This window comes from Taeniopygia guttata, chromosome 3 (genome assembly GCF_048771995.1).
Source record: "Taeniopygia guttata chromosome 3, bTaeGut7.mat, whole genome shotgun sequence".
Lineage (NCBI taxonomy): Eukaryota > Metazoa > Chordata > Aves > Passeriformes > Estrildidae > Taeniopygia > Taeniopygia guttata.
Genome location: NC_133027.1, coordinates 50,251,322 through 50,275,346, shown reverse-complemented (window position 1 = coordinate 50,275,346; position 24,025 = coordinate 50,251,322). Strand labels below are relative to the sequence as shown.

Sequence of the window (24,025 nt, the reverse complement as noted above, 5' to 3'; positions counted from 1 at the left end):
AATACACCTACACTCAGAGCTTAGAGTGCATAAATTTAAAACAACAAAAAAAAAATCACACTGGCAATTCATCAATGAAAATTATTCAGCTGTCAGCACTTTCCAGCTTACTGGAATAACTCATGTTCCTGATTGTGACAAGTCTCCTTCAGGTAGTTGAGCTTGCTTAGGTGAAAAACACAACATTTGCACCAAGAAGAAAGGATGGTAAAACTGATGGCTGCACCACAGCTAGCATCTTGAGACAGCAAAAAAAAAAAAAAAAAAAAAAAAAAAAAAAAAAAAGACCTTCATTTATATTATTTCTTCTCCATCTTTTTTTGCTTTGGCTAACTAAAGTGTTCCTCCTCTCTTCCAGCATGAAGATGTATACTCTATGCAGCAGTTCTATATCTACAACAACAAAAATATGTCTACAAGGAAAACTTCTCAAGCTTCCTCTATCTATCAGCACAACGAGGCTGTGAAAGTCAAGGCATCATGGATTCAGGCCCTACAGCAGTGGGGGGAAAAAAGAAAGAACAAAAGGGAAGGGGAAAAAAAAAAGGTGTAAGCTCTGCACTATTTTTCTGTGTTGCACACGAAAAAGAAGCAGCCAGAGAAGGCTCAAAGGAATAAAATTTAGAATTCCATTTACATCTCAAACTTACTTGTGAATCTCAGAAAATCATCATGTGTTGAGAGTGGGTGTGGTAATTTGGAAGACATGCAATTCTCCATTCATAGCCAAGCAGTTGGCTTATCTTCTTTGGAAGAAAAATTCCACTTATTCAGCCTTGGAGCACAACTGGGGCTTCCATAAAAAATAATAATTAGAGTGGGGAAAGTGAGACCTCAAGACGGTGCTTCTCTGCTAATTCAGTCAAATTTCACCCATTTGTTCTAGATGCAATTTTTGCTCTCAGGCTGGCAGGCAATGAAACACGTACCTCACACTCAGTTCATTTATTGTTTGGCTACTAGGACACTTCCATTGTTTCACATTTGTGTTTGGGGCCGAAAAAACCCAAACAACACACTACTTTTTGTCTGGCAGGTTGCTGGGATCTTTTTTAATCTTTCAAAGCAGCCACACAAAATGCTGTTTCGCTTCTTCATGCAGCAGGTCTCTGCTATGTTTCTGCCTCCCAACTCTATGGGGAAGCCCTCAGGGGCCCCCGAGTTCGTGCAGTGTTTTGTGAGGACGCATTACTCGAACACAAGAGATTTGCACCCCAGAGCGAGCCGGAGGAGGCGGGTTCCCGGCGGCTCAGCCGGGCCAGGCCGCGCGGGGCCCGGCCGCGCTCGCACAAAGGCATCGCCGCCCTTCAGCCGGGCTTTCATCAATGAACCCGCCGCATTCCAGGCGCCGCTGCCCGCGTTGCCTAGCGGAGGGGCTCATTGAGGCTTTCATCGCAGTTTAGGTGCCACAAAGGAGGGAGCGGGGACCGCGCTGCGAGGCAGCCCAGCAGCACATCAAAGCAGGGCAGCTGCAGCCCTGCCCGCTGCCATTGCCTCTCCCGGCCGGCAGAGCCCTGCAGGGCAGCCCCGCTCCGCTCCCCGGCACAGAGCCCCGCAGCGGAGCCCAGCCGGGCTGGGATGACACCCCGCTCCCCATCCTGCTCCGGCGGGACAGCCAGAGCCCGCAGCTCAGGTCTGGTACCTGCCCGTGCACAGCGAGGATGCCTGTGACAAACTATACTCCTGCGCCAAGGGAAACAGAAAACAGCACGTCACGGTCACATTTAGACCTGATGCTTCTTATACAGATCCTTCATCCCTCTCTTTAATAACGCTAAAATGTCATTCTGACAAAGAGCTGTCGATATCAGAGCTACAAAGGATGTTTTATATCATCAGTACCTCTCTCTTCCTCCCATCAGCAGAGAATTATTTCCTCCAAATGGGTTTGGGAGGGCTTTCTATGATTTAGTTTGGATGATACCTCTTCTTCTGAAAGATTAGTCCACATACAAATAGACACCTCCATCAAATCCTGCTTTTACTACCTAGTTTTTGTATCTATCCTACTAGTTATAATTATGTCTTCTTTTAGGCACCCCAAAAGCCTTCTGCTACAGCACAGAAAGAAGTAAGATTTTCAGATTTTGTCCCTTAAAAATAAAAATAAGTAGCCCATAAGGTTGGTTACTACATGTTATTTCGCATTCTTCGGTATCCCTACCAGAAAGTAACTATAACCTTTTTTCCTAAGAGCACACAAAGCTAGGGCTTCATAGAAAAAGATGACATCACAAAAACTTCAGTGAAGGGAGCAAGGAAAAAAGTTAATTAAAAACTAAGGAGCTTTGGGGGGCTGAATCAATCTTTGACATACTGGAGGGTACAAATCTCTTTCAATGAATTTTGGGACTAATTTTTATTCTAGTTTAGCCACCAACATTCAACTCAAAATACAGAGAAGTAGTATTTTATTTAGGAAGTTAATAAATCCTGTGTTAAGCTTATTACTATAGCACATAGTGAACAGGCAAATTTTGTGGTGAAGCTAGTCTTCATGAGTATGCCACACCGCCCCACGCAGAAACCAAGCCACTTGGGAATTGTATTCTGATTTTTTACCTTCTTCAGACACCACATAAGATGGAAGTGTTAATTTTTCCAAGCTCTGTAGGGACAAACACTGGACATTTCACTACAAAACCCATGTTTTTTCTAACATGCTTCACAATAATCTTTATTTTCTATATGCTGAAGACAACCTTTTTCAAATATTTAAAACAAAAATTTCAGGTTCATTGACTGCAGTTAACATGAATTTGCCAACTCTTTTCTCCTTGTTCAAACAACAGTCTGCAGAAATTTTCTGTAACCTGAAATCTGAATCCCAATCTAGTTTATCTGGGCTTATGAATGCATGTATTAGTCTTCATATCACGGCCTGACCACTGCATTTGTAGATGGTTATTTCCCTCTGACAAGGGAGAAAATTGTGTTCCATCTCTGAAGCAGTAAAGATAACAATGCCTCAGAGATGTGGAGCTGGGGCATAGAACAGAGGTTTCCACAAGTTAAGGAGGATGTGGATGTGTTGCAAAGTAGGCAGAAAGAATGATCTTGCAGACACATCTGGATCTGAGGCTGGACAAAAACCTTCTGACCAGGTTAGTTTTACTGTTACCAGGTCAACTTGAAAATGTAAAAGCACTATAAGTACTATGTTTATAGAATACTCTCAATTTTACTTCTGTTGAGAGGGTACCTTCTACTTAAAACCACAGAGGTCATTCTTATTGTGGCAAGCAATTCCATTGGTAAGAAAACTGAAGGAAGGCAGTGAAGCTGTCAGCAGAATGGCTTTTCCTGGTTTTGGGGTTGAACCATGTGCATTTATGTGGTCAGTTAAAGCAATGAATATTTCAGATGAAATCCTAGAATACCTACCCAGCTGAGCCCACTACTAATTTAAAACGTCACAGCAGTCAAGGGATAATTGTATATAATCAGGCCATGCAAGCAAACAAGGAGGCAGCTTATTTACAGAGACTATTCTGTTGGCAAGATAGAAAGCATTACCAAAATTAAACTGATAGGGAACTTGATGCCAGTATTATACATAATTCAACAGCATCCCAATTACATTGCCCTTTCATGTTTTTCTGAGCTTGCAGTGAGAGAGAGAAGAGACTCTTCCATATCTGTGCCATGGCCTTTCTAGCCTCTTCCTCTCATTGCCAGCCAGTATTTACAATACAAATTAGAAGCACCTATCAGCATATTTCCTGTTGTTTTATTAAATAGTCCAAATCTCCTGATGAAGGGCTAGTGCTTGCATCCAAGGGGGAAAACCAGAAGCAAACCTGGAAAATGCCTTGCTCAAAAGGCGGGGACTGCATGTCAGAACATGGGTTAAAACTAAAGCTTTTTTTCTTTGTTCATACTACTGCTTTGTAATTATCCCATTACAGCATTAATCTTCTCAACTACATATAGCTGATTTTATGTATACTCTTGTTATGTCAAAACTGCTCTTCCCCAAGAGGAGATGTTGTGCCTCACCTGATTTTCTCTGCAGTTGGAAGATCCATAGCGCTGAGAGACAAAGCCAGGACAGGAGTGCAAAGCCCTGCACGTGATGACAAATGAGGCTGCTGCCACAAAGACATCATTTGCAGTCCAGTGGTTGCCACATCAAACAATTTCAGTTGCAAAAAATCAAATCTTAATGTAAGTTTGCTTTTATTTTTAATTAGACACATTGCTTTTATAAGACATTCTAAACAGATTAAAGCCATGCGAAAACAGACTCAGCTCACTTCTGCTTTTCAGAGCCCCTTCAAACCTACACATTTAAGTGGGACCAAACAACTCCATGAGAGCCCAAAGAAGTTGGGGGAGAGGACACAGGCTAGTGACTCCTCCCAGCAGGCACCAAAAGTCACTGTGCTATTTCTGTCTCAGAACCCTGAAGTACTTTCCCCAAGAGACCTGAGCATCTGACCCTTGCCTAAGAATATCTTCCTCTGTGAGAAGGGCAAGAAAAAGAGGCAGCCAGGCTGGGGAGAAGAAAGGGGATGCTGCAGGTGAAAGGGTGAAGGGAAGAGCAGCCACACAGGGAGCAGGGGAAAAAGGACAACTACTTAATGCTTCACAAAAGTCAAAGAATTAAAAGAACAAAGATAAAATAAAAGTGTTTCCCAGGGCAAATGGAGCTGACACAATGCTGCAGGGCTCTGTGCTGAAGCCACCCTGCAGGAGCAGAGCAGGGCCATGGCTGGCAGCAGTGACACAAGTGGCGGCAGCAGCTCCTACCATGCACCACGGTGGCTCCTGTCAGACATCTTGTGGCCCTACAGTGTCGAGAACCCAGGGGTTTTAGTAGTGAGAACTCAGAGAGTATCAAACAAGAGCAAGTTTCTTCTTGCACCGCTAGCAGAGGTAAAGAAGCTGCCATCTTGTCATTCTGCTGGGCTTCAAGGTCCTGCAGCGGGAGAGCACGCTCAGCTTTCTGCCATGGCAGTAGGCTATCTCCTCCCCACCTCCATCAGCCTCCCAGTACAGTCCCACTGGGACCTGGTGGAACATCACCCAAGAAAAGCCTTGAGAACCTGGCCCACCATTTCCATAAAGGGGAGTCCTGGCACTGCAGTGGATGCAGGAGAGGAAAAGAAGTTTCAGGACTCCTGTAAGAATATACAGTGATGGCTGAACAGGATGCACTGCACAACACCAGGGCCTGTGTAATCAGTGATGTGTTCAAGGCAACCACTGCTCACATACACAGGGCTGCTGAAGCAAGAACCCCATTGTACTGTTACATTGCATTAAAGGGGAAAAAACCCAAACAAACATCGTATTTGAAAAAAATAAAAGATACTGGCTTGAACAGAGTTTCATGGGAAATATGGAGCAAGAGGCTAATAGTTTAATAGTACTAGCAGCAGTATGGGTGTGGGCATACACAAGTTCAGGTCTTTGTCTGGATCACAATTATCATGATGCAGAGCCACTACACGTATGACAGGAACTGAAACCTTTTCTGTCTCACATCCCCTGCAAGCCAGTTCCGGATGCTGAGATGGGCTCTGACTGTCAATGGCAAGGCAAGGCCAGATGATGTTATTTTCTTCACTGAATAGTACCTCCAGGGCTATTAGTAAGTTGAACAGGTACTACCTCAAAAACACCACCTGTCTTGGGGCCTTTCACAGTTCTCTGCTGACCAGGAATAATGTAGACTTGAGAAAGGGTTTTCCACGGGCACCATGAAAAGGAAGGAAGGGAGTGTACTGCTATTTAACTGGTTCTTTTTCTTCCACACAGGAAAGCTGATCCTGGAGGTAACAAACTGAATAAACAAGACCTTAGCCTGCAGGCCTTGAGCAGCAATCCTGCACACTTCCAGTTTAAAACTCTTTGATAAGGGAAATAAATAATGGCTGCAGAGCCATAGACTGGGGGTTGGGTCCATTTTGATTGCTTCTCCTGTTGATGCTCCAGCTTGACCAGTTCTGAAAGATCATACATATTTTCCATACACAAGATGGAACACAACTATTTCTTCAGCCACGGCTTAATTATCAACAGTACTACTTGATACTCCTCAAGTACTGAAATTACAAATGAAAAGCAAGCCAATATTATACACCTGTGATGGCAGATGGTACATTCACAACTCTGTGACCAGTGGGACAAAATTAACCACCCAAAACTAGGATACATAGCATGCACTGAGTGCACAAAGCTATTAATATTTATGATAATCAAAGTTACCTAATCTATTTTAGTACATTTGACTCTGATGTGACATACCAAACAACGCCAACATCTTGCCCACTGTCTCCAGTAAAAGCAATTTTAAGTTTCCTCAGACATAAGTTGTGTACACGAATGTTTGGATCAAGGTGACATTCATTAAAAAAAGAGAGACTGTGCTGAATCGCACCTCTCCTTTTGTTTAAGGTTGAGAGAGAATATTGTGCATTTGATAACTTATCCCTTTAAACTTGTTTCCCTTCATGGGGTTTGGTTTTGGTGGTTTTTTTCCTCCCGGAGAAGCAATATTAAAGGTAACAGAGACTTTAGTGACTTCAAGGAAGAAAAAAAACTTCTCAAACTTCTGGACATATTTTTCCAGCCATTCTAATAATGTACTGAGTTAGGACTGCCTTTCCAATGAACAGTGCTTTAACCTACAGGAAGACTTTTAAGAATATTTGCATTTGCTGCTGTTCAGGTTTCTGGACTAATGACATAGGAAACATCTATTTCTCTCCCATTACCCTGGCAAACAAGCAAGTACAGAGTACGGTCTTGCTGCAGGTTGAGACACCAGTAATTCCCTGTTGCTCTTTTTTCATGTACAAAGAAAAGCCAAAGACATACACATTAATGGCCTAGTGCAAACCTTCCAATACAAACAAACACACACAAAACAATCCATGCACACCTCTTGAAGACTATACTACTTATATTTCCCAGGCACGCACAATTTGCTGGTCACATGAAGATTACATGCACAGAGCTAGAAGGCATCACATCCCTGTCTATTTAACAGTTGTTCTTCAGGAAAAAATTCATGTTTCATCATGCTTAGGAAAGGGAAAGCCAGTCTAAAAGCATATACCAAGTTACTCTGGCTTTTTTTTTTACAAGTAGGAAGCAGAAAACCTCTCCATCCCATTTTTTGTGGGTAAAAGCAAATAAAGGTGCCTGAGGAGCAGCTTTAACTAGTCTTTCAGGCAATTTACAGGGATCTGTAGTCGGCACCAGCCCTTAAAAGACGCGATTAATTGTCATAGCAACCAGGGCATGGAACCACACGCACTTGGGCTGGGATACAGGGACAGCAGTGTGCCCTCTTACCCACACACGCATCTCAAAAGGGTAACCGGCTCCTCGAGGGGCTTCATTGTTTGGGCACAGTTAATCCTCTATAATAGACCCTCTTAACCAGGCATGAGGGACTCTCCCCTTACTCCCCCTTCCTTTACAGGAAATATTGAAACCATGGTGCTGCTGTGGCTGTGGAGGGAGGCTGCATGTCATGTCAGGGGAGGAGGAGGAAAGGAGAGAGTTGGACAGGCAAAGGAAACAAAACTGGGGATTATCATGAACTTTGGGGTCCAGCTAGGAATTCATCATAAGAACTGACATATCACTTTTCCCTGCATTGATGATGTATTTTGTTTACTCACACCGTAAGTCTTTTATCTTCTTTCCCTCTTTCAGGACATCACCATCACTGCGTTTATAAAAACAGCCAATGTGGTGATACCACAGCAGACCTGAAAGTTAGTTCATTGGCCATCTCTACCTAAGATCAGAGCAGAGCCATGGTCATCAGGAGACACCAAAACAGCAAGAAGCAGGTCCTTCCCTCCACGATAACTTATTTCTATGCCACAGAAGCATACTTGAACACAGACAGGCAATGTAAGGTTTTCATTGTTTTGCATTTCTCTACTCCCAACAAATGGGATTCAAACACTGGCAGAATTCACCTAAAAACTTCTTCGCTTTCCCTTCTTTCCCTTTCTCTTCCTCTTCACTCATTTTGGTATCAAAACACAAATTGCTGTATAATGCCCTGTAGCAAGGTTGCTGGGTTTGGTGGTATTTCTTTGTGTGGCTTTGCTTTTTTGGTTTTTTTGTGGTTTGTTCTTTTTTTTTTCCTGGGGGTGAGAAGGGTGAGGTGTTGTTATTTTGTTTTCTTTAAAAATCAACAGAGCATGTACTCTTAGTAAGAGACACCTTCCCAACCTGAAGACAAGTCCCTTTTCCTCCTTACCTGTGCTTTTGGTGCTTTAAATATAAAAATCTTTGCTTCCTGTAGGAGAGAAGAGGTTGTTATGAACTGATACATTGGAACTGTGCAGCACCTCTATACAACACTACTGCAAGTGAAAATACAACATCTAGGAGGATACAGGATCGATTTGGGAAGCAGGACTAACAGAAACGCTTCCAGAAAACTATCTATGACAGTACAATCTTGTGACCATTCCCAAGGTGGCAAAATTGGTGGATATTTTGCTCTTAAATAATTATTTTGGTAACTGAAGTTACGGGATTGCAGATCAGAGGCACAGTTTTGGGAAAGCTTGTGCATGGCTGCTGGCTCCAGGAAGAAAGAAGTCAGGGAATGGCAATAAGCGCCCAAGATCACATCAACAAAATAAAAACTGCTATTCACACTGGACTATAGGAGAATACTATAATACATCAAGGCAAGCAAGGAAAGGTAGACAAACCAGTTCAGTGGCCACCACTGATTGGGCTATTTTTCTAGTCAGCCACAGCAAAGAAGTTAGTGCACACCTTGGCAGGGAGACAGAAGTGAGTCACAAAGCCCACAGGAGCACTGCTGCACACCAGATATAATGATTTTAGACCTGCTGAACATGTGTCTGCTGTTTTATTTACCGTGAAAAAAACCTGTGTCATGGATAAGGCTGCCCTTCCATTTTCTATCAACAGGGAAACACAGAGCATGAATACACTCAGTTTTTTCACAAATGCCTACCCCCACTGAATTCAGGCTTGCCTAAAAATAAATAAATTTAACCTGTAACAAAGAAGACTACTGTCAATTTAGGGCTGCATCACACCTCCACCACCACCTCCAGCAGCAAGTACTTACAGGTCTGACAGCACACATTTTTCCACCACCCCCATTCAGAATCACACTACCAGCCAGATACCTGGCAACATTCTTTTTCCTCTCTGAGTATATTCACATTACTTCCCCCCTACCTGAGGGAGGGATTGGCTACAGCTGATTGTTTACCAGCTGTCAATAGCCAACAGGTCTTACATGTGTTCATTTTAACAGGAACATCACACTAAGGTTTGTAACAAGAAGGCAGGAGGAAGCTGAGGACTTTGGCAATAAGTAGTTAGCTCAGGCGTGGTATTACAATACAGGTGAGCCAAACAAAAAGTTTGAGACCATAGAAAGATATACTTTCCCTTCCTTCTTTCCAGTTTCTTTTACCTCCCATCCCTGTTTTCTCCGTTTCCTCTGCCCTTGCTCCTCTCTGCTCCCTGCTAACAACCTCCTTTCTTTCATCTTCAGTCCAGTTTAATAAAAACTTAACTAAAAACCCAGCTACAACAGCAACTTCTTTCAGCTGGTTTAATGATCTGTGATTTTAGTGATCTGCCTCTGACAGAAACCAGACCTGGCTTAGCAAAAGCAGAAGGAGTAATTTGGCCAGGAGCAGGGAAGAGACAGAAGTGGAACCTCCTTTTGGCAGTTCATGATATTCTGTTAAGAACAAATTCATTCCTCAGCCTTAGCTCATGTTCATCTTACCTAGCTCTGTAAAATGACTGAGAAGTTGAATCTTCACATGAGGTAACTTGTGACCCTCTCTTAGTAATTGCTACTTATCAATGAAGGAGTGATGGATTTGGAAATGGCTTCTTCCCTCCATCACTGCTTCTATTTTTTTAAGTCTCCTATTAAACCAAGTCAATATGTGCATGTATGTGTATTATTAATATCATGCACATATTCACATTGTATCTCAAATAACAGTCAACAAGCAAATCTCAGAAATTATTACAAGCTTGTCTCTAGCACATTCTGTCCCTTTTGTTAGCAGAACTTCACACACAACGTGATGAGTTTCAGCCAGGATCAGCCCTGCACCAAATGATTGCTCTCTGCTACCATACACGTCTCCAATGAAATCAGTGGAGGCAGGAAAAAGGGTTGGCTCACTAACACACCTTCTAAGCTCTGTGATGGCAACACCTTTTGTGTCTGGCTAACATGGCTTATGGGATCATCTCCAGTGTCAGGAGAATTGCAACTGCCCTAGACTCCACTATGTACCAGCCTCAAAGCCCATGTGTGTGTAGCCACATGATAAACCACACTGGAGGTAAGATCCATCTGGAAACACAAACAAACAATGGCAGAAACTTTTCCTCATTTTTATCCCATTTTTTTCCCATCTGAATCCAACCACCAACCTGGTTTTTGACAGTACTGTGCAATCAGTTCCACCAGAAAAAAAAGGGGGGGAAGAAGCTAGGCAGGGTCAAGAATAAGAACAAGAAGATAGGAATGGAGTAAGGAGCTCTTCTGCTAACTGCTACAGCCTCATTCTGCAGCCTCAAATTCACCTGACACTGCTTTCAGTTGCAGGCCACTTCAGGTGCTCTTGGGAAACCTCTTGTATTTTGAGAGAATGTACCTGAGGAAAGTTAGATGCTTCTGAAAAGCTGTCTGTCCCTCATCTCCCAATGCCTACATGTATTGCACACAGTAATAATTTTGTTTCTTGGCAAAGTTTGCCCATAAAGTTTCAGAGAAGCACTATAGTAACTGCAAACCAGATGTTTCTGAGTATTATGCTCTGTTTTATAGCACTGTGTAGCATTTTACAAGCATTAACTAATCAACAACTCTTCTGGGTAGTTAAGTTTAATTGTCCCTATTTTACAGGTGCCGAACCAGACCCAGAGAGGTTGAGAGATTCACCCAGGGCCAAAAAAATTGATTGGCATCCAATTCTGGACTGTAAATCAGAAGCTACTGATTTACAAAACAAAACAAAACAAAAACCCCTGAAAACAAACCAAACAACCCCTCCTTATCCTGCACTGCACACGTTGGTAAAGCTGCATTTTGTCCACCAGCTCTCCTGTAACTTTTAGTCATGCACAGTCAGGATGACACAAATCACCCTGCTCTGGCTTTCATCCCAAACCCCATAGCTGGGTCAGGCAAACAGTATTCATGGGGCAACTCACCACTTTTTTAACTCTAATGCCTACTTCTGCACAATACTTATATATGATATTTTTGGGGGTGATTTTTTTCCCCTCAGTTTCCCTTTTATACCTGGCTGATCCTTTGTACATGCTGTATTTCATTTATCAGGCTTGAGCTTTTAATGCCCAGTAACTGCAGTGGTGCACAAGCAGCAGCTACAGCACCAATAGTTAACTACAAGCCAAAAACTGGTCAGATATGAAGCATTGTCAGTGAATATAGCAACGTTTACAGTAAAACAAGAAAGAAGGACTGTCCAGAGAAGAGTGAGTTTTACAGAGTTTCACCTTTCAGACCACTGGATGAAAAATTATCTCTGTGCATATGCAGCTGCTGGAGATTTCTCCATATAAACATCTGGTGAGCTGCTTAGAATTGCATTTAAAGGCTGGGATGAGACCAAAACAGTCCCTGCAATTCTCTTCCTGAGAGTTACAGAACATTTCTAGTCCATCCAGAGGAAGGAAGGACATTATCCCCAAACACCACTGGAGCTGGGATGGGAATAGAAATGCCAATGTTAGGACTATCTGAAGACTTGTCTCTCCCTGCCATCAGTGCTGTCTACCAGTCTTGAATTGCAGCAGAGGCAGGAGTGATCAAACAGCTTTCTTACCCCGTATTTCTCCTGTACGTCACTTCTTCTACTTCCCACCATGAGCTTTCAACAGCTCAAGCTCTGGAAGCAAGTGAATGAGCTCCACATCAGTAACCCATTTCAGCTGGTCTTTGCCACTGCTCCTCAGCCAAACACTGCTGCTTCTGAAAGATAAATGCACGCATGGCTGCTGCTCAAAGGAAAACATGCAAATACACCACATTTGGCAGGCAACTTAGGAGAAGTTACATTTGTTCTTTTGTTCCCTCTCCCACTTTGGGCCTGCCACACAGAACAGCAGCCAAAACGCATCTCGAAGATTAGGTCTGGTCTCAGCCCTAATTTTGCACACCTAAGTTACTGCTAGACTCAATGACTGAAGTATGATCATGACTCATTTGAAACTTGATGCATGGCATTTTGTTCAAACAAGTTCCCAGATAAATGGAAAAAATAATCATTAAAGGACAAGGAAAAAAGACAAATTTAAAATTGTTGGAGTGTAATGCTTCACAATAAATAGCAGCTAAATACTCTTGAGTGTAACAGTGTTTTGGATGTTAGTAAGAACATTCATAAATGAGGAAAGAAATTGGTATTGATTCTGTGGGCTCATGTCTCAATACATCTATAGGTTGTAATGTAGAGATAAATCTAATAAATTAATCTAGCTGAGTAATAATAAGTTCCATTAACAGTAATGCATACCAAATCAATACTTATGGACAATTTCAGACATCACATTTAACAGAAATTCTTCTACAAGTTAAAATGTGCTAGAATTTACTTATTTATAATGGGAAGTTGATTTTAGGTAACTAAAAGATATCACATACTTACAGTCACAGACAGAATTTTTCAAGTGAATTACTAGGGAATTACTTGGTGTCTTAAACTCAAGTAACCTCTCTAGAGCAGGACCAACTCTGAATCCCAGAGATTTTGCTTGGTTAACACAAATCCAGTGTAACTGTTTTATTTCTGGCAACCCTTCAACCACCATCATGGCACTGCATCTAACCTTGACCACTCTGACCCAGTCCTTGAGTGCATTTCTGATACTGAACAGTTGTTCTGCTGTCACCATTATGTTTAAATGCAAGAAAACTTGGAATTTTCCTTTACAGTACCAGTAAGAGGTGCCTTCATGCATGTGTATGATAACCATCACACCACCTTGCCCTTGTGCTTCTAGATTAAATCCTCCAAATGTTCTGGAATCTACTGGATGTCATTGAAGACATAATTCCCCCATCGCAGACTGGACCCAAAAAGAAACCCCTTAAGTATACTGTCAAAAAAGTGCTGGTGAGCACCAACAAAAAGCAAAGCAGCTTTGGCAGAAGAATGTGAGGAAGTAGCAATGGAACAAGGTCTCCAGGACTACCCACAGGTGCTGCCTGCTGTGGGACAAGCTGGACAGCACCTCTGCAAATGTTGAAAGTCCTTTTTTTACAGTGTTTCACTAAGCATATCAGGTACCTGACAGCAGAGGTCAGGTATCAAAGTCTGACTGAAAGTTACCTGTGCATGTCTGGTAGGTTATGCAGGAAAATGAGTGTCCTGGAGTAACTTTTTGATGCTGAATTGTATCCCCATTCATCTGCTTAGCCCAGAAATAAGCTTTGTGCTTTAAAACTAGATCTGAGAGTGAAATGGGGGAGAAGGAGAAGAGGTGGAATTTTTTCATGGTGTTTTCAAAAACACAGAGATAAGAACTTCAGCTTTCCTTCTCACAGACTGTGATGTCTGCAGCATGTTTGGACAGCAGGAGAGAGCTCTCCTTTGCTTTTAATTAGTTTTTGTTAGCTAGCTGAGGCAGTGAAGTTCCCTGGACTGTGGCTTTTCCTTTTCCGGAAACTGTTCATACCTGCTCTGGACCGAAACCCAGAAAAAACACTGGAAGCTCATACCTGTGGCCACCGGGGCCAGGACACTGCATTCCGGCGCCAGAGGGACTGAGAGACACTCAGTGAGCTGAGAAACACACACAGAGAAACACCTCTGAACTACAGAAGGACTTTCTGCATTTGCCATCTCTTCAGAACAGCAAGAAGTTTTATTGTTTAATAATATTCAACTTTTTATGCTTGTGAATACTTTGCTTGTTAAATAAACAGGTTTTTTCCACTTTTCTTGAAGGAGGTTTATCTCCCAAACAAGTGGGCAGAAAAGCCGCTGAATTTTGCCCTTTAGGGAATCTTCCCTTTGGAAGTTCCCTTCCAAATTTGTCCCAAACCAGGACAAGGAGGCACTTCAGTTGATCATTACTTGTATTTGGGTGACGGCTTTTTCCCCACTATATGGGATGAAGCTTGGAAACTTTTTCTGCCTAAGGGTATTTAATCCTCATACCCAGCCTGATGAAAATTATATCTACAACATTCAAGGTTTACTTCCTTAAAGTATCAAATCCCATACCCATAAAAATATTTTCCAGCTCACTGCTCAACTCTACCCATCCTACTTGCTATTTTCTGTCCTTTCTCACTTTCAATCTGTCCAGGACAATCCCTACAGACCTCAATATATTATCAGGAGGGAGTTAAAAAAAAAACTTATTCAAAAGCATTTCATGTCTGTAGCAGCAGCAGCAGAGAGAGAAAAAGAAAGCAGCAAAAGGAAAGAAACCCTTAGTTTCATTACACTACTCAGATTCAAGTAAGAAGAGATTTCAGAAGGCAAATGGTCCAGATCAGGCTGCAGAAGCCACCAGAAATACAGAGCTGTTTAAACTCCATAAAATACCAGGACTTAAAATAATCACAAGGTAATTAATTTAATTTTAATAAGTATTTTCTATCATTTGTCTCACCATCATAGGTGAAAAAAAAAAAAAAAAAAAAAAAAAAAAACCAAAAGATCCATGCAAAATATTGCACCCTGGGAAAACCACAGAGGCACCTGAGTAGACAAAGACTGAAATATTTGGTAAAATCTGACTGAAATCACCTGGTAAAAACCAGAAAGCATCAGACAGGGTACAGTTTATGCCTTACCCTTCCTTGGAGCATTTGGCCCCTATGTTTCAGTGACTCACTTCAGGTCCACTCTTGAAGAGTTAGGCATTTACCTCCTCTCTTCAAAAAATAGGAGAGAGGATTTCCCCCAGCTTCTACCTTGCAGCCACCACTCTTATTCAGCCCAGCCCAGCTCCCTCAAACTTGCCTTTCCCCTGAAAAGCTCTGAGATAGCTACCTCAAGGCTACATTAAGGACCAGAATTTTAGTTACTAGGCTGGAGAGATCCAGGAGTGGAGCTGTGGAGCTCTCTTCTGCTTTGAAGCGTTGATAAAGAGGTATCAGAGCAGGAACAGATTCTGGAATCTCCATCCCACAATGTCAATGGCTTCTTCTCTATTTCACTAAATGGGGGGGGGGAAGATTTACACCCCTCTTAACTCATATTCTATTTCTACCAAATGGAAAGCAGGAAAAGCCAACTCCTATCAAAAAACACTTGCCAGATGTGAAAACTAATGAGAATAAATGTGGCACAGAAGACAGCTCCCTTTTAAAATCAGTGCAGCCGAATTACATACAGTAAAGCTCCTGGACATGCATACAAAAGCTCCTTAGACAAATGAACACCAAAGAGGACTAAGTAAACTAATGGCCATCACTAAAAATGTTTCAAATTTTGTTTTATTTCCATTACCAGCTAATGCTGGCTTACAGGTTGAAATTAACACTAGGGTTATGGTCTTGTTTTTAGACATAAATTACTTCATTTATCTGTATTAGAGAAGCAGCAATCTGTTTCAAGCATAGCGTGCTTTTGTAAATGAACACCTTGGAACCTGAAATGCCTTTAAAAATGAGCGGGGGGTGGGGAGGGGATGGGGAAGCATCTTCCAGTTGTAATCTTATAAATTTAAAAAATTCTTGTGTTTTGCATCAATACAAAACCACGATCTTTTGAGGTTCTTCATCCTAAGGGAACCTCACAGCAGATGTGCTCACAGCAGCCTCCAGGGATGCAGCAAAGCAGAGTTAATCATGGTCTCCTACATATGCACTCCCATCACCAGATTACCATGAAGTCTTACTTGCTCTCCAACCAAAACAATCTAGTCTGGACATAAGAAACCTTACTAAACACGCAGTCTCTACAAAGACCAATCCTTCTTGAGAAGGTTTTGACTTGTCTACATTTTCTGTTAGGAAAAAAACGTTATACCAAAAAAGATTATCTATCCAGCTCCAAAGTTCCTCCAGGTTGCCACAGGTCAGACCTATCTGAAGGTGGAGTGTGACCTCTCATATTACATGGGGAACAGGCAATGTAAGGAAGCAAAAGTGACCACCACACCAAAGGGAACATTATGGACTGAAGTTACTGTATCAGCTATAAACAGAAGGCTGGCTTAATAAGCATCCCTATTTTTTACCATGGAGCCTGCATGGCATCATTTGTGGACAGACCTTTCTGGTGAGATCAAGGGTCACTCCCCTTCTCTAGGAAATTATTTGGTCATCCCCGTGTGCCATGGCACATCCCAAAAAGCCAGCACACTCCCTGTAGATGTAGGCCACTGTGTAGGGCACTGAGTAGAGGTGTGCTCACCCAGCACAGCCAGGCTATGGGGCTGCTCCCTCCTGCACTGAGGAAAAGGTGATGCATGGGAGTCAAACCTGCTACCTCAATCGTTTGTTGTCACCAAGAAAAATGACTGAGAGTGAATATGTATTGAATAAATGTTTTTTTAAATCACGAGACAAACCATGCCGGAGAAAGCTGAAAGACAAACTTCAAAACTTGAAGTGTTTTCAGTAAAAATTTCAGCTAGATGGATGACAGACATAAATAAGCACAGACAGGTAGAGTAGGCAGTTCACAACATGAATCTCAAAACTACCAATACTTACACACTTTACAGTCATAGCAATTTATGAGTCCCCATACAGCTGTTTTTGCAACAGGTGATTTCAGATGAGTTTGAGCTCTGCTCAAAAGCCTTTGAGCATGAGACTTCTGTTGTTGTTGGGCTTGGGGGCTACTTTTTGTAGTTTTTAATGTCAAGCTTCTTCAGCAATTTCTTTATCCTAAGTAATTAGCCCTAATCAGTATTCAAGTGCTAATCTGTAAGGCTATCTGCTGACTTAAAGGAAGAGAACACCTCACTAATAGCCCCAGTGTTTCCCTCTGCCTGCAGAAACAACCCCGATAAGGACAGAGACTCCAGCCATCTCCAGAGAGACAGGGCCACAAAGAGCCCTTCTGATCGCTGCTGGCATCTGGCCTTCCCCTCATTAGCACATTAAAGCTGCTCTGTCCATCCCATAAGAGCCACTCTGTCCATTCCTCCCGCTTTCTCTATGGAGCCATTTATGGTGCTGCTTCTTTGAAACCCCCCTAGTTCAAGAGGCAGTAACCCCTTCCCAAAGCCCACAGCACAGCCGGTGTCAAAAATTCCCACTTACAGACAGGCAGCCAGTAAGTAGTGGCATTTTGAATGTCATAGGTAGACAGAAGACACCCACATATTCTGCTTTCCCGAATTGCCCCTCCTTGGGAAAGTCTTTTCCCACTCAGTACGGGGGCTGTCAGGTTTGGATTACAGTGCATTTAGGATATCACATCTCTTCAAACAATTCCTACTTCAGAACAAGGCTTGTATCTCCTAAAGGGCAAATTCTCAGGAGCAAAAACAAGGCAAGAGGGACAAAGCTTCCCAATCCTGGTTTCTACACCTGTTAGGAAATGACACTCAGACACTTTGAAACCAAACTTGTGCACATTTCCAGGGCATGCTACATCAAAAACATGGAAGCTTTCTGTACTTTAGCTGATCTTCACTTCTAAATCAAAGCATTTTGGGTGTGCTATGGCATGCCAATAAGTAAGCTTGCATTCACTGAAATAAGTTGTTTGGAGAAGAAGAAGAGCATCATTTTCTCCCATTTACAGGTATTTCCCTTATGCAGCCTAATCATTGGGAACACGGCTAGTTTGCAGAAGTTGTTTGCTTACAAAATGGCGATTACAAGCAAACTAATGAGAAAAGGAAAGAATGGACAATTTTTCATCACTTCATTTCTTTATCCTCTGCCAGGATGCTTTCCTACAGGCAGATATGACCTTCCCGTTTCCTCAACCAAAAAGAATAATACTAACAGGCACAAGAAAGCCAACCTAGTTGCTTTATTTATGCTCTGATCTCATTTTCTTTGACTTACTTCAGAATGGTATAAATATTTTTACCTAAAAGGAGAACTGTGGCTATCTGAATTGAGCTCAGGCTCGTTTTTCTACAGTCACTGTTATTCCGGGTAGGACTTTGAGGCGTTATTTGTACTTTTTAAGAATAAAAATCCTAAAGGAAGCAAATTCTTTTGTTTTGAAGAAGAAAGCAAAGCAACTGAAGGTCACAAATACTCACTCTTTTTTGGATTCATAAACGATATGTTTGATCCTTGACTTGCTTTTCATTAAGAAAAAATGCCATAAATTATTTGCTTTGTTTGCCTCTCTGATCAGTCAACTGAAAGACATTTTTGCTTTGGGGCAATGAAACATATAATCTCAATTTTATTATTATTCAGCTCCAAGTTCTTTTTAGTACATAAAATCCCTATGCCTGATTTATTATGCAGGTGCATGTTATTAGGAAAAAAAAATCACATTGGGCTATAGCTTTTGATACTTGTAGTGCCATTTAAACAGCTCCCATCTCTGAAGAGTCAGTGGCTTTGACACACAGTTCAAGTTTAAAGTTAGTTACCTAGTGGGCCAAACTCTTCCTCAGCTCCAGTATTAGGGAGGAATTAGGCCTATAACACACTAAAAAAATCGAAGTTTCACTCAGACTGAACCCAAACAGAGGAGCTTTCTTTCAAAAAGAATCTAAATTGCTTTTCTTCAGATAATTTTGCTTAATACATCACTGCCTAATTTAATGAATTATACTTATTAGAAACACTTTTTTCTTCCTTTTTCTAAGACAGGAATTAGACCATGCAGTGGCTTTTACATAAGGCTGAAATTTACTTGACAAAGTAAATAAGCGACCAAAGAAGCAGAGAAAGTCACACTGCTCCATAGATAACTTTTGCAATTCACTAGTGCAGAGAACATAACTACAAAGCTATTTAAAAGATGAGATGGGACTGAATGGCTGAAATAACTCTTATTCCATTTTCTGATTCAAGTTGAGTATGTCTCTAATATTCTGATATGATTTTTAGGAAACTTCTGAGAAATACAAAGTGCCATTCAGCAACTGCCAGCAAGAAAAAGTCCATGAAGACAACCTTGAAACAGCAAGATAAGGCACAGCCAGACTTTATAACTGGTATTCCTTAAGGAAGCTCTACAAGATAGAAGTGGGTAAACCCAGAAAAATGCACGTGCCATCCAGCTGTCTAAAAAAGTCCTTGTCAAGGAAAGCAATACAATAGCAGTGCCTAGACATTTCTCTGGAGACCTGAGTTCATCGACACAGCTATGGTATTTTTTGTTTCCACAAATAATCTTATTTATTTAGCTAAAAAAACTTTGTCACAGTACCTAACGATGTTAACTCATTTTGCTTGCAGAAACTTCCTTTTCCCTCCCTGTCCTGTGCCCAGGACTACAGAGATAATGCCCATGCAGGTGTCTCGCTTGTTGGCTTTCATTTAGAGACAATTTGCAAGAATCCCCCAAAGAGATTACTTGGCAACCTTCTCCCCCTGTGTTTCAGCAATGTTTGTTGTCTGTCCAGTTCCTCTCAAGAGGTGATAACCACACTTCCCAACGTGAGATCAACCTGTAAATTACTTCAAAAGGTTTCAGGGGCCACAGGAGAATCTGCCAGGTGAGTCTCTGCCCTTCAGATCACCAAGGGAGTGCAAGAAAGGGAGACAAGCTGCCTCTTGTGATGGAATACAGCCAGATGGAGCAAGCTGGGACCCACCAACAGGTATCTGAAATCTGTAGGTGCTTGCTGGAGCAGAGGCAGAGAGAACCACAGAACCCCAAACCACATAATTTGTTTTCTACCTTCCTACTAGGTGGAGTCAATGAGGAGCAAGTAAGTCACTGCTTATTAAGCAGAGTTTGTGAAGTCCAATTTTGGCTTCACAGAAGTTTGGGGAAGCGAGCAATCAAGCAATCAAGCAGCCATCATTAGTCTTGCTCTTCCCTGCAACATAGCAGGGCACAGTCAGCCAGGGACACCTGCTCAGCACATGTCACAAGGCAGGTACCAGGCAGATGGGATTTATGGACTATGGGTGTGAGTCACAGGTCCAGGAACAGATCTGCAGCACAACATTTCCCCTTTGAGTTGCTACAGCAACTCAAAGCCATCCTCTCCTAACTCAGAACCATAGAATCATTAAGATTGGAAAAGACCTCCAAGATCCTGGAGTCCAACCATTAACCCAGCACTAGCAGGTCCACCATTAAACCACATCCCTAAGCACCACAACCACTTCAAGGGTAAGATCAAGTTTGATCCTGTTGCAGCAGGTGCTGTTCACCATCACTGGCAGCCCAGAACTTATACACAAGCTATTCCATAATTGTGCTGAGCATCTCCAGTCCTTCATAATTCCAACCATTCACTTTTGTGTTTGAATTTTCTTTCTTCTTCCTTGTTATGGACAACTTTTTTCAGAGTGCAGTGTTTGCTGTGTCACTGAAATAGACTTTTACAGGCAATCAGCTCTGCTTTCAGTGTGTTCTCTCCCAGATACCCTGAAGGGGTTGTTCCAGTGTTTCTCTATTACCTTGGGATCTACTGAGTGAACAGAGAGAATTTTGGAAGGTGAAGTTAAAATAAGCTTCCATAGCTTGTAAAACAATTTTAATTTGTTTAAATTGTTTAATTTTAATTCCTGAATTGCAATGGAAGGCAATTCAGGAATCAGAAAGTGCCTGGGTAACTGAACTGCTACAAAGAGAGAAAGAAATAATGATCTGCCAGCCTCTATGTCCTTTCTCCTGATGTCTTGTTTCCTCCTTGACCACACCAAAGTCTGGCCCCTCCCTGGGCACAGACTTCTTAGCAGGGCCTCTTGTGACAGGACAAGGGTTTTAAATGAAAAGATTTAATATAAGAAAGAAATTTTTTATTATGAGGTCTCCTACTTCTTTAGGGATATGGCATATATATTTCTTTCTTTCCCACATGTATTTTCAGAGTATGGTTTCCATAGAGAATATGGAAAGCATAAGAAAGAAAATATAAGCATTGTGTCAGAATTCATTTCACTGTATCAACAGAAATACTGAGGAAAGCCGTGAGACATCAGTTCCCATGTAAAGTTGAAAGAAACTTAAAGAAACCTGACTTTAAAAAAATTTCCATTGATACACAATGTGGGACTAGCTAAGAATTAAAACATCTCAGTAACATGTCTTCTTCTTCTCCGTAAACCACATAAATTTGGAAAAAATTTACTCTTATTTAATGTTTTAGGAGGAGATAAGAATACAATCATGAAAAAGTGACTGACTCCTGCTCTTCTGGGCTATGGGAGATCTCATTTTTAAGTTCTAGTTTATGAATCAGAACAGATTTGAACTTTGGTCACCAGAGCAAATTTCTACCCTTCCCCCCTCTAAAAAAAAAAAAAAAAAAACAACAAAAAAAAAAAAACCACAAAAACCCACTACAACCTAGGTATTCTCGTTTCAATTATACAATCATATATAAAGAACAACAAATATTGATTTGACATTTTATCTACAGCTCAGTCATGTACATGCATAAGCATGGTAACTGTTTAAAATGTATAAATTAAGCCAACACCTCCATGAAGAATGTGGTCGATTTGTTGACTTCCCAGAGGTCATTATTACCACCTTTGCACAGGAGAGCTTATGGGTTATGTATCTGATCTCTTCACCACATCTTCATGTTTCTCTTGGTGCCCCTGGGAAAATATCTGGTCTCTAGTGTCTTGTTTCAGGACTCACACACCTCAGGATGACCAAGCAGAAGGAGGGCGGGATCTTGCAAGCACAGGATGCCTAAGATGACACAGACTGTCGGGTTGAGGAATTGAGTCAATCTTTCAATACGGAGAGTTGCAAAATGCATGTGGTACAAGAAAATGTGTAACTGAGTTGAAGCAGCTCTTACTTCTTTCAACTTCTTTTCAACCCTTGTCATGCTCAAATAACAAAAGATAAGTATTTCCTCTGTCACTGAAGCTTTGGGGAATTCTCCTGGAATGGTAACAGTTAATTAATTGCGTGTAATAGGGATGGTCTAAGAGCAAATAGCTTCATGTATTTTTAACAATGTAACACTTGTAGGAATTTTAATTTTTTTTAATATTTAAAAGCTTCATCTTCAAACCTAATACACCCATTTAGAATAGCTGGGTTCAGTAGCTTGTCCATGTTACATGAATCTGAAACTAAAGCCGGGACAATGAGGCCAAGGCTGGTACGCACCATCCCACTGCTGCAACCAGTCTGCTTAGCACGTAAGAGTCATTAGGCAGAAGTGATGGCTCCAGCTGCCTTTTCAGACAGGAGCTCCTTCTGGAGAAGAGCAACCAGTTAGGCACTGGATGGACTCTGTTTTGTAGTAAAACCCTCTGCTCTAACCAAATGCAATGCAAAAGAAACAACCGGCAGAGAGGGGAGCGTAAAGGATTAACTAAGATGGTTCCAGCGTTTTCTTGTGCCTTCGGTGAAATAATTTACTCCGAGTATCCTGCAGTTTTCCCATCTTTGCACTGACCGCTCTGAGCCACCCGCAGGGTCGAGCCGAGCGGCTCGCCTCTCGCCAGCAGCCCCGCCTGCTGCTCCGGGGGCACGCGAGCTGCTGGGAGCCGGGCAGGGATCCCACAGGACGCCACCCGGCACCCCGGGACATCAGGCCGCGCCCGGCCGGGAGCCCCAGGGGCCGCCCCTTCCCCGCCGCCCCTTCCCCGCCGCCCGCGCTCCAACTTCCCCGGCGGCGCCTCCGCGGCCGGCCGGGCTGCGGCGGCGGGGCTGCCTGCTGCCTCCTCCCGCCGCCCCGCGCCGGTCCGTGACGGGCCGGGAGAGACGGAGCCGGCGGGAGCGCGGGGGCTCCGCCGCGGGGGCTGTGCTTCTGGACACGGCAGGTGCGACCGGCACCGGCACCGGCACCGGCGGGGAGGGCGCGGGCTGGCGGCTCTCGCCGCCGCCTCGGAGGCAACAATGGGCCGGGGAGGCTCCGCGCCGTCGCTGCCTGCCCGCCCGGGGCTTCTGTGGGGAAAGGCGCTGCCTGCCCAGCCCAGCCCAGCCCGGCCGAGCCGAACCGAGCCGGGTCGGGGCCCCTCCGACGGCTGGCCCTCGGGACCTGCGCGCCCCAGGGCGAGCGGCACCGTGCCCTGTAGCCACAGCCCCGCTCCATCCCCTGGCCTCACCTGTTCAGCACTTTCCTGATCCTCTGGCGCACGCTGGAGGAGGGCGCGGAGATGCCGCTCCTGCCGCCGCCACTGCCGCCCTCCGCCGGCAGGTTCTCGATGGTGGCCACGACATGGCTGGGCTGCGGCGGGTGGTGCGGCGGCGGCGGCGGCTGCGGCGGCGGGGGGTGGCGGTGGTGGCGGTGGCGCTCGGGGGAGAGCATCGCGGCGGGGCTGCGCCTCAGCGGAGAGCGGGGCGCATCCCGGCGGGAGGGCGGCGGGCGCTGCTGCCGCCGGCGCTGGCTCCCTCGGCTTCCGGGCAGCTCCAGACCCTCGCCCGCTCCTCCCTCACTGGGCTGCCATGCAGCGAGGGGCGGGATGCTGCCGCCGCCGCCAGCGAGTGCCGCTCACGGCCGACGAAGTGGCAGCAGTTTGGCGACCCTCCTCCTCCTCCTCCCACACCCCCCGCGCCCAGCCGGTGCCTCCCCCCGGCGGAGCCGCCGCCGCTGCGCCGCCTCGATCCCCTTTGTTTCCGCTCGCCACCGCCCCGCGCCTCCCTGGGGCGAGGCTGCTGCCGCGGCCCGGCCCGGCACAGCACGGAGCCCCTCGGAGCCCCTCGGAGCCCGGCGCGGCGGCGGCGGAGCCCTGCGCGCCGCGGGGCCGCCGCCGAGCGCGGCCGGGGCCGCCAGGGGGAGCCCGCGGCGGCGGCAGCGCCCCCGCACCCGCGGGGCCGGCGCGCCGGGACCCAGGGGAGCGCGGCCGGGGCCGGTCCCGCGGGGTCCCGCCCGCCCGAGAGCTCTGCCGGCGTCCCGCTGAGCTCCGCTGTGGGGAGAGGGGAGCCGCGGCGGCGGGGCCCCCAGCTTTGCCCCATTCAATGCTCATCGGTTT

The 24,025-nt window shown here is 44.1% G+C and overlaps 1 protein-coding gene across 1 annotated transcript in view; it reads right to left on the bottom strand.

The window, feature by feature from the left end:
* Positions 1-23,542, bottom strand: part of SLC35F1 (solute carrier family 35 member F1) — a 220,996-nt gene extending 197,454 nt beyond the window's left edge. The window contains exon 1 of the mRNA XM_030267791.4: positions 23,159-23,542. Within this exon, the coding sequence (XP_030123651.4) occupies positions 23,159-23,361 (203 nt within the window). The 5' untranslated portion in view covers positions 23,362-23,542. The remainder of the gene's footprint in view (positions 1-23,158) is intronic.
* Positions 23,543-24,025: the final 483 nt, after the last annotated feature.